We start from the raw sequence: 11,474 nt of genomic DNA, 5'->3' as shown, positions 1-11,474 counted from the left end.
AAGGCCAAAGGTCCCCCCTTTTCATGGCTGTCTCAGGCAATGCCTGTAACGTAAAGTTACAGTTAAAGTTGTTTTTTCTTTATTGTCGTCAACAATTTTAACATTCGTAACAGGCATTGCCTGAGACAGCTAAGAAAACGGGGCCTCATGTGACCTTTGGCCTTGGGCAAAGGTAACAATTTACAATTTTTTTCCTAAATGTATTACTTTTTTTCTGGTAAGTGTACGATTTTATTCTCGTAAATTCATGACTTCTCTTTATTCTCATTCTATTTCAATGTGTCGTACACGGATTACAAGACACATTTACACAAAATAATTTTGCGCTACGGGAAAACATAAGCTTTTTTCACCACAGTGCCATCTGCAGGTGACAATGGGCCTGCTGTGTGATTATATCATGCATCCGACTGGTGGTGGACTCCATAAAAGGAAGTGTGTTTCCAGCCTTCCCCCTACTCATGACTACACTGTAGTCTTCAAGAGGATGTCATATGTATGAAGAAATCAGAGAGAGGAAGAGAAAGAGAGAGAGAGCTCCTGTTGCTTGCGGCAGCTTCGACAGCATTCTTCTTGAGTCAATTTAAGATGCATTTTGGGCGCGGTGGACAATCATTTTGGACACTGATATTAACTTCTTTGTCACTATTGGGTAAGCAACACTACAGCATCCACCTATTTTCTCACACTTAGCCTTGTGTTTACGTACTGCTTCAAGAGGACTTGTGAAACTGATTTCTGTTGTGTTACATCCCCTTCTTTGACTTAGGAGGACTCCTGGCTTCCACGTCTTCCCTCAGCCCAGCGGCACCTAAGCTTCTTATCCATTCATGGTCCACAAGCTCAGCGCTCCTAGTCTGTCGGGCCTCAGAGGGCCAACGTGGGGTCCAATTCATACTCTTCCGATTCAGAGAGGAGGTCTTTATTTGAGGGGTTTCTGGGGTGTTGTGTGTACCTCTACTGGACTTACTTGATTGTGGTTCTCTCATCATCCTTTAAGGTGGACTCAATGGAGCTGCAGTCTCCTGCTGAGGAGGTTCACTTCACTGTCCAACTCAAGAAGGGAACAGAACCTGAACTTTTTTGCTGTTTGTACAAGAACCTGCAAGGCCTCTACAGTGCTGTCAGTCCTTACTTACCTATAGAGCAGCAAAGAGGTTAGTGCGCTTTATTTTTTGGGCATGTTGAAACTTTTTACATTAAACACGATTCCATAGTGCAGCCGAGGCTTTACAGAAAAAAAAAATCAATCTGCACTGATTGTACTGTACATTTGGCATAAAATAATAAACACTCCCATCCGCCCCTGCTGCACGCAGGTGCTCCCTGCACTCCTTCATTGTCTTCTGCTCTGCGGGTGTGTGTGTGTGTGTGTGTGTGTGTGTGTAGCGGTTGTCACATCCTGCATTTTGTATATAGAAAGCTCCCGCCCACTCACAAGATCAAACACAAGGCGTGCTGCTGACAGCTACAGCAGGAGGTTTGTGGTAAACCACCCCATGGTATTACGCTACATTGAAGATAGTAGAAAATGAAAGATAACATGAAGGTACAGCATAACAGCGATTACAACTTCCACTCTTTTGGGAAAACTTTTACAAGATTTTGGAGTGTGTCCTGCAGGTTACTTTTAAAATGTCTACTTTTAAACGTCCCAAAGCTCTACATCCTACTATAAACATAAAAACAGCGGCAACTAATTTATTTCATTAATTATATTTACATGCGCATCATGTCAAGCCACGTCTCTGTTATGACGGCAGAGGGAGCCACAGTAGCGTCCCCACAGCGTCTGCGTCACTTTAATAACTTTATTCTGACCTGAACACATCCACAGCAGTCCATTTCCAACACTATATGTGGATTGTGACTACACAATACAGACCGGAAACGTCATCGATTCCGCGCATGCGCGAGACCGACAATACTTGTACACCTTTTTACGACGGCGCTTCTGTGATGTCACATGCTGTGGTAGTTATTATTTGTTAGATTTGGAGTATTTATGTACATTGTACATGTATATCAGGGGTGCGCACAATTTTTCAGCATGCAAGTTACAAGTCAACACAACTACTATACTATATACTAATGATTAGTATTTCACATTTACATTTTCAAAGTTTGCAGGTCATCAAAATAGTTGATATCATTCAATAATTCACAATTCAATTCAATACATATATTTACAATAATCAATCAATCGTTCTGCACATAACCTGAGTGGTTTGTCAGTCAAAACAGCTACATAGCGTTCATTATACACACAGTTCATGTATTCCGTCTAGTTTGCATTTGCTATCAAACATTACAGATATACAAGAGATGAAAATGATTGTGCAATTTTGATTGCACAATCAAAATGATTCAAAAAATGATTCAGCAATTTTCCAATTAATCATGAAGTAATAGTTTCACCAACCAAAGTGCAGAAAACACACATCGCTATAGTAGAGTTCAGAATGCAAAGCGCAGCCATCAAACAATTGACGTTTTTTTTCTACATAACAAGTTTGTCCGTAATTGAAATAATACAGATGAAAGTTGTGTTTCCGTGTCTCGCTGGAAACATCTGTTCCCCACTAACATTGGTGGAAGCCCAACAGCGAATCATGAGGGGAGCTTAAACTCAGCTGACCGATTATGACGTGGGTGACACATGCGATCGACCCACACTAGCTTCGCGATCAACCGGTAGCTCAACAACTGACATGATGGGCACCCCCTGTTCTAGTTCATCCCACTTGTGTTACTTGGAGTTGAGTTCAGGGCTCTTTGTCAAGTTCTTGCAGAAGTACTTTGGTAAACCTTATTCCCTTATGCTTTAATCGCGCTGAGCATCGAGTTGACTTGTTGGGTTTTTAGCTTGATGGCTAGTGCTCTTAACTTGCATTCTGCAGACCCGAGAACGAGCCTGGGCGGAACACTGGACCAGATGGGTTACACAACCAACCTTGCTTTTCCCACAAAGTTTAAAGCACTGATTTTTCCAAAATGTCTTGGTAAAATGGGTGGTGGAGTGATTCCCATCATTTATGCAGCTGACATGAGCTTGATCTCCAGTCAGTGCCCAATTCATAATTGCAATGCAACTGACTGGCGACCAGTCCAAGTGTCATCAGCATTTGAGACAAAATGGAGGGCACTAGTTGGCTGCAACCAACAGAGCTGATGGTGAGTCAGTCTCAGCTCGTTGGGGGTCTAAAGCAGTGTTTTGCACACTTTGTTTGAGACAAGCTACGTATTTTTTTTTTTACATTAGAAAAGTCTCGTAGCACAAACAAAAATGTTGACGTACATAAATGAATGAATGAATGTCAACAAGTGGACACGCAGTTAATTATGTGCCTCCTGCCATCTCGTGGAAGAGCATTTAATTGTTCCGCCTGTCACTTTATGTCACAAGCATAGATAGATGAACAAAGATATATTTTAAGCCTTTTTTTTTACCAAGAAATGTGGTAATTTCATGATCTCTCACAGCACACTAGTGCTATGTGCTGCAGCACCGTGGTTGGGAATCGCCGGTCTAAATAATAACAACATGACATCAGCAATTGGAAGTACAGCTACTACAAAGGCAGGCTATGGCATTTTCCCCAAAGAACATTTTTCTGCTAATACAACGCTAGCAGGAAAACAGGAGTTCAGAACATTCAGAGGCAAATTGTCCCATGTCAGTAAAAACAATATCACTTAATAGATTTCCCCTTGAGGCACCTCCAGAGACGTGTACATCCTGCTTACAGTATTTGACTTTTTTGAGTCGGTTTTACGGATAATTGTATGAAACTTGGCCAGGATTTGTTTTTTTATAATTATTTTTAAATTCCATGATTCCATGTCTACAATCTTTACCTTCGGGACCAATTTGGTCCAATTGACCCCCAATTATAGCCACATACTTTTGATATATTCTAATCCGGACATGGTTGTTTGTTGAAAAGATTTGATGCTGAGAAAGTGAAGAAATTTTACATTTTTTTAGACTTTGAGAGAAAAGTTTATTTTTCTTAAATTTACTCCAAAAATAATAATCCAATATACTGTGAAGTGAAAAAAATTATATATTATATTTTTCTTATACTTCTATGAGTTGAATTTTTGGGAACCTTGGGTAAAGAGTGTAACTTTATTTCCAATGGAGCATTCATTTTCATAGTCAATCACAAGTCAATGACCTTTTATCAATACCCAACAACTGACTGATTACTTAATTGAGCAAAATGTGTGACCCACCACTAGTCAAATAAAATATTGCTTTGTTTCCAGGTGTTTCCCCACCTTCAGCCATCCCCTCCCTGCCACCTCCATTCTTATCAGTGGAGCCTCCAAGTGGTGCGCTCACTATTTGTTTATTTATGTATACATACAGTATGTCACTCTGACCAGTTCTAATTGTTCTCTGTTGATGTGTGTCAGACAAGCCAGACAAGCTGCCTGTGCCCACCATCCTTCTCCAACAACACACGCAAGTGTGGCACATGCTCTGCACAGGGTCCCCCGCATACCCTGGTGCAGTTTTCACCCTGTACCTGCTGGACAGTCAACGTCCTGTCTCCAGTCACCGTGTACAAGCCACCAGCCATGAGACCACATTCCCAGTGCCAGTCCAGGACACACTGGTGGCCTTCTACCAGTGCCAGTACAGTGTCCTCTTGGGCGGGAAGTGGACTAATTCTGAACGCAGCCGCCCTCTGGCTGTTTCCCGAGGTACTGATACACTCCATGTGTGGATAGTTAGTCATTCTCCTAATTATTATCCAATATAATGATTAAAAATGGTATATTATAATGCTATTTACCATCTCTGTGTGGAGTTTGCATGTTCTCCCCGTGCGTGGGTGGGTTTTCTCCGAGTACTCCGGTTTCCTCCCACATTCCAAAAACATGCATGTTAGGTTAATTGGCAACTCTAAATTGTCCATAGGTATGAATGTGAGTGTGAATGGTTGTTTGTCTATATGTGCCCTGCGATTGGATAGAAGATGGATGGAATGCTATTTACAGAAAAAATATTATATATTTTAATAAATAAAATAATATATACCATACTTATATATTTTATATTTAAATAAATTTAAATAATTTGTTTTAATTCATTTTAATTAAACTGTGTCTCAATGTAACATCACAATAGTATCACAATAGTAACAATAGCAAGAGATAATCGCATTTAATACTCCTAGAAACTGTTTTTCTTCAAACTAGAACTAGTGAAAGTGAAGAAAAATAATTACATGTAATGATAAAAACAACTATGAAATAATCCCCAAATAATGTACACTATCTACTTTCACTGCAGTCATTTTGACACGGTCATATACTAAATAGAAACAGACACTACAAGAAGGATTACACTAAAAATGCAAAACCAATTTCCACCGAACTTTGTAGAGGGGTGGCACCTGGACCAAGGAAGAATATTAAATATTTATTATATAATTATTTGGTGTAACAGTGTGTCATTGTTGTATCCCAGCAGACAAAGATACGATTTCGTACAAAACCTAACGCACTCTGTTTATTAGAGAAGTGACATACAACATGGTTCATGGTCACACAATTGTGTCTTTTTAATCGATGTTGTAACTTTATCAACATGCAAAACGCTGTATGATTTTTTTTCAGTAGTGTACTGAACTTTTCGTTACATTTTACCACAAAATGAATGGTGATGTAGTCGATTTGCATGTTACATAAATAATGACTGTGTGCCTTTTTCTTGTCTTTTCAGGTCTTCCACCTGCATCAACACCAGGTAATGTTATATCAATAGAAAGGCTTGATATTAGGTATGTCACGAGACAGCCAACTCACGAGGTTGGGTCCATGAGAATGAGACAAGATCTGAACATTAATTTGAAGAAACGTACAATGAATAAATATGACTGAACAAACTTTTTTATTTAACCGAGTCACACAACAATTTATTGACCCACAAACTGACGCAAAACAATGTTGTCTACATTTTTTGAGACCAAATGAACCACTGTTATAGCATATAATAATAATCATAAATAATAATATATCGTAATAATGCAATATTTCCTTTAATATGTCATCTTTTACTCTGTAAAGTCGCGGAATTGGTGTTTGTGACATATATTTTCTCACAGGCAATTCATACTGTCTGTCAAATGTTTGCAGTATTTCTTGAAATGCTGGCTTTTTGACTATTAAAAAGAAGCATTTCTTTTGCAATGATTCTCAGTGAACTTACACCATTTTTTGCTGTTCCGTTTGTATTTACTTTGTCAGCCAAACGTCTCTGTGAGTGTTGACTGTCGGGACGAAGGCTCTGCATCTCGATGTGTAGTTTTTTTTTTCCCAAATGGGTAAACTGAGTCGGATGAATATGTTTAGGTGGGCAAGTACGTTTTGTTGCCTTTTATGTTGCTACCACTTTCAAATAAATTCGTTATACTGGCTCATTCGTGTTGATGGGCACACCTGGCCACACGGGGGCTGTGGCATTTGGCTTTGCAAGCATCTTTCCCCCTCCTAATTTCTATTAAGTTACTTTGCGTTACTCCTCACGAGGCTCCACTCTTTTGCTGTGTGTATGCTAGCGGCCCTTCCTCCCCTACAGAGGCAAAGCAACTGAACAATAATAATAATAATAAAAAACAATAATAGATTTTATTTGTATAGTGCTTTACAAGGTACTCAAAGACGCTTTACAGTGGAAGATAAAAACATCCATCCATCCATCTTCTATGCCGCTTATCCTCACTAGGGTCGCAGGTATGCTGGAGCCTATCCCAGCTGAAGATAAAAACAATGTAAAGCCAAAACAAACCCAGCAGAAGTCACATTAAATACAATAAAGAGGACTAAAAACAAAACAAAGCAGCAATGTTTAAAAAAATTCAACATTAAATACAGATTTAAACAGGTGTGTTATGAGTTGTTTTTTGATGGTAGGAAGGTCAGTTGTGGTTGGAGCAGTGAATTCCAGAAGGTGGGGGTGGCGATGGAGAAAGCTCTATCTCCCCAGGTTTGGAGCTTGGTCCTACAGGGGAAGGTCAGGAGGTTGGAGTCAAAGGAGCGGAGGGAACGTGAGGGATTGTGTCAATGGAGCAGGTCTGTGAGGTATGGAGGGGCCAGCCTGAAAGCGATCAGGAGGACTCTGAAATGGACGCGTTGAGGGACGGGGAGCCAGTGGAGATTTTGAAGGACAGGGGTGATGTGTTCACGGGAGCGGGTGGAGATGAAGGGGTAGGCAGCAGAGTTTTGGATGTACTGCAGTCTGTTCCATAGAATGCTTTTGCAGTAGCCAATTCTGGATGTGACAAAGGCGTGGATGAGGATTTCAGCAGCAGAGAACATGAGTGATGGACAGAGCCGGGCTATGTTCTTAAGATGGAAAAATGCAGTCCGGGTCATTTGTTTCACATGTGCTTCAAATGAGACAGTAGAGTCGAGGAGGATGCCAAGGTTGCAGATGAGTGGGGATGGAGTGAGGGTCGTGTTGTCAAGATTGAGGCAGAAGTCTTGAGCGGATTTTGTGATGTTGTTGGGACCAATGATGATTATGTTTGTTTTGTCACTGTGTTTGTCTTGTATGACTGACAAGTGGTCTCACTCTGTTCGTCGTTCTTCTATGAAGCGTGTAGGAGCTGAACCAATGCACAGAGTGAACCCTCATTCTGCCTGTTTGGAGGTGAGAGACGAGGGAAACAGATGCGCATGCACCTGGCAATATTTGGAGTTCACTTTCATTTATGCTGGGATTAATTTATTATCGTGAGACAGTTTTTTTCCTGAGTGAGAAATCTTGTCACGTTTTAATCTCGTGAGGTCTCGTAACACAAGATCTCGTGCCACGCCTCCTTACTATTGTAGCATGTCGTCATATATGGCGGATCCCTACATATTTGCGATTCAGCAGTCACGACCCCATTTCCCAGGAAACTCATCTCATTCGCCCGAAATCAGTAATAATTCATAAAAATGTGCTTTGTATAATCCTACAGAATACAGTACCTGTACATGGTGTGCCGTTTGAATGGCTGAGTGCTTTTTTTTTTTGTAGCGTCGCATCCACAGAAGAGGAGCACAAGTTGCTCATCTTTTTCAAGGTGTTTTTTTTTTTTGCATGAGTTTTCATTTTTACGATTGAAAAAACGCCCAAATATCCTGCAGGATTTTGGCAAGGGACGTAAGAAGGTTGAACTATACATGTACATGGTAAAAAAAGAGGAAAAACTTTGAAGAGTGATTGAAAGCACTGTTCCATACATAAAGAAAAAACAGAAGGAAATCAGAAGCACTGCAACAGCAAGTTTGAATTTAAGTTTAAAGCGTCAGCTCACGTTGTGCTGTACATGTCTTCATCATCATCATACTCCGCAGCAAATTTCATACTCATCAGCACCACTGTTAATTAACATTCATTAGTGGTGAGTGCCAATACATTTTGTTTACTTTGATTTAAAATGCTTTAATAAGTGTGTGTGGCGTATTATACGGTTTAAGTTTGGACTGTGCATCTACCTGTATGTCTTTAGCTTGTTAGCTTCCTGTGTTGCGACCACAATCACTTTTATTGCAAATGGTGATTCCAAATCAGAGGAAAACATCAACTTTAAGTACGGTGGCGCCTAGATGCAGCAGCGTAACCCACACTTTACACGTATCGTGTCAAAAATTACTTGTGTGTTTGTTTTTTTTTTTTTTTGCTATTCGTGGATGGTCTTGGAATCTAATGCATCTTTATGTCGTGTGTGTAGATGTGCCAAGTGTGGACTGGCCTCTTGTTCTGGGTTGTTTCTCTGCTGTGGTGCTCTTCCTCTGCTCAGTGGCGCTGGTGGCTGTGGTGCTCCACAAGAGAGGTATTTCACCACTGCACCAGCAACCTCTACCTTTATGTCATGTTCACTTTTTTTTTTCACAAAAACCTAAAATGAGCTCTCCATCTTTCAAAAAAATAGTCAAAGCAGCAGCTGAGGAAAAGAAGAAAAGGTATTTATTCAAGCTCATTAGTGCAGTTCACACATTATTATGAATGTCTTAACATGTCTTGTTTAACAATGTAGGCAGGAAGCAAAGTTTTGGACTGAGGTTCACACCAAGGACCATGTGGTTGGTGAGTCGAGCATGATCTTTTCCAAAATTGGATGAGTGGATTGATGGTGTTGTTTTTGCAGACCTTACCGTCAGGTGTTCCAGCGTCACCTCCCAGGTAATTATTAATCATCAGCTATAACTTCACTTGCCAACAACAACAAAGAGAGTTCACTGATTAATAGTTAAGCTACCAATGGTTTATTCCAACCTTTGGAGCGACCTTTGTACAAACTGAGATAAGGCTGCCACCATTCATAGGAAAAGAATGTATTTCAGAGGAACCAGACATTTTTATATTTAAAAATATTTATTCTAAAAAATAATTACATCTATTCATTTGATCAGTGACAAAGCGTGTTATTATTATGAACTGTTCCTCCTTACATTACATTTTTTTGCTGTTTTTTTTTTTTTAAATTTTTACAAATATTTCAACATCCTTGTACATTTTTTCTCCTGCTAGTATGACTGTATTGACTTTAGTATTATAACATTAACCCAACCTAATTTGCAGTAAATTACAACTTTATTCTTTGTTTGGTTTGTTTCTCATCGTTTGACTTTTTGATGCACTTTTTTTCTGTAAATATTACGAGTTTACCGTCTTAATAATTTGTCTTTATCCCTGCAAAATGACTGAACTTTTTTTTCCATTTTTGTTGTTTTTTATGTTCTTGTTTCATTTTTTTTAATATGCCAAGGGCCAATAAAAAAGCAGCCTCAAGCCATAAATGGTCCCCGGGCTGCACTTTTGACAACCCTGCAAAGGGACCAATACTTTGAAAAAGGGGTTAGAAACAGTGTCTTTTTGACTGTTTGTGTACATCAAAAAGGTGTTTTGCAGACTGAAAAAAACCCAATATCACCACACACACACACACATATATATATATATATATATATATATATATATATATATATATATACATATATATATACATATATATATATATATATATATATATATATATATATATATATATATATATATATATATACACACTATATATATATATATATATATATATATATATATATATATATATATATATACATACAAGGAAGACGCCGTTCTGTGTGTCTGTAGTTTTAATGCTAATAAGCAGAGCGTGTGACGAGAGAACATAGATGTTAGCAGCCCTAACACAGCTACAATACAGTATGTGAGCTACAGTGTTAACACTGGACTCACATTTTATCAGCAACGTCACGCCAGGTTAGCCTATTCACTGAAGAAAAACCAAAAAACAAGTGAGGAAGGTGGTCAACTTTTTTCAAGTTTAGTGCTCATAATTAGACTCTAGGGACACATATTACTGTTAGAACATCACTAAAACATACATTTTGTATAGTAGGGAGCAGTACTGCACAATACACTGAACCGGTACAGTATGTACAGAACAGTCAGCCTCGCCACGACAGCTAGGCTATTCTTTCTGTTAAAAGCTAGCCATTAATATGATGTGGAAGCTGGTACTCCAAGGCCAAATTATTACCTACTGTTGCTTTATAGAGAAATGCAGCTCCCCACACTGACTTTCTGCTATATTTTGTCGACCAAGCGGAGATATAAGCTGTGTAGAAATTGAAGCCCTGCTGCAGGAAATGATTTCACGCTGGGCTCACTCGCAGCTCGCTCTTTGTGTGATTGTGTTGATGTTGTTTTGTGTGCAGGAATGGGCCAATGGGAACACAACCTCCAGATCTCCATTATGGAACTCCCTCGCCACGTTCACAAACCCCATCCATTAGAAAGCTTTCTTCGGTGTATTTATACTTTGTTAAAGTATATCTACAATATGTAGCATCAGCCGCCTTTCACGCAGCAGGACCGGAAAAGCAATTTCCTCAAGTTCCTCTTTCACTTGTACTTACAATTAGACTGAATGAGGTGTTTGTTATGTACAGTATTACGCACATTTAGTTGTGGCACTTGTATTGTGGGACCTCTATTTTTTCTTATTTTAAAAAATACAGTATAATTGCATTATACCTATACAGTTATAATCCATCCATTTTCTATGCCACTTCTCCTCATTAGGGGCGCGGGCGCATGCTGGAGCCTATCCCAGCTGACTTTGGGTGACAGGCGGGGTACACCCTGGACTGGTCACCAGCCAATGGCAGGCCACATACAGTATGGACAAACAACCATTCACACTCACATTCATACCTATGGACAATTTAGAGTGGCCAATGAATGCATGTTTTTGGAATGTGGGAGGAAACCAGAGTAACCGGAGAAAACGGGAGAACATGCAAACTCCATAGAGAAATGCCCCAAGGGAGATTCAAACCCAGGTCTTCCGGCTCTTCAGACTGTGACTGTGTGGCCAACATGCTAACCACTCGGCCACCGTGCAGTTATAATATACGGCTCAAAAAAATTAAAGGAACACTTT

At 39.6% G+C, this 11,474-nt stretch overlaps 1 protein-coding gene across 1 annotated transcript; it reads left to right on the top strand.

Moving 5' to 3' along the window:
- The first annotated feature begins 521 nt into the window (after positions 1–521).
- On the top strand, positions 522–11,474 carry LOC129182856 (uncharacterized). The gene is made up of 11 exons (XM_054779452.1): positions 522–652; positions 770–918; positions 1,001–1,157; positions 4,273–4,338; positions 4,423–4,713; positions 5,738–5,761; positions 8,736–8,837; positions 8,937–8,967; positions 9,042–9,091; positions 9,153–9,187; positions 10,747–11,474. Exons 1-11 carry the CDS (start codon positions 589–591, stop codon positions 10,822–10,824), a joined length of 1,047 nt encoding a protein of 348 aa, XP_054635427.1. The 5' UTR covers positions 522–588; the 3' UTR covers positions 10,825–11,474.

The sequence above is a fragment of the Dunckerocampus dactyliophorus genome, chromosome 6 (assembly GCF_027744805.1).
Source record: "Dunckerocampus dactyliophorus isolate RoL2022-P2 chromosome 6, RoL_Ddac_1.1, whole genome shotgun sequence".
NCBI classification, from domain to species: Eukaryota; Metazoa; Chordata; class Actinopteri; order Syngnathiformes; family Syngnathidae; genus Dunckerocampus; species Dunckerocampus dactyliophorus.
The sequence above is the reverse complement of the archived record's forward strand: the minus strand, read 5'-3'. Positions and strand labels throughout refer to the sequence as shown.

Bases quoted from the DNA above. Each gene is read 5' to 3' on its own strand.
- LOC129182856 (XM_054779452.1), top strand. From the start codon at position 589: ATGCATTTTGGGCGCGGTGGACAATCATTTTGGACACTGATATTAACT. The intron at 919-1,000 runs GTCTTTATTTGA...TCATCCTTTAAG, and splicing joins TCTTCCGATTCAGAGAGGAG to GTGGACTCAATGGAGCTGCA. The intron at 8,838-8,936 runs GTATTTCACCAC...TCAAAAAAATAG, and splicing joins TGTGGTGCTCCACAAGAGAG to TCAAAGCAGCAGCTGAGGAA.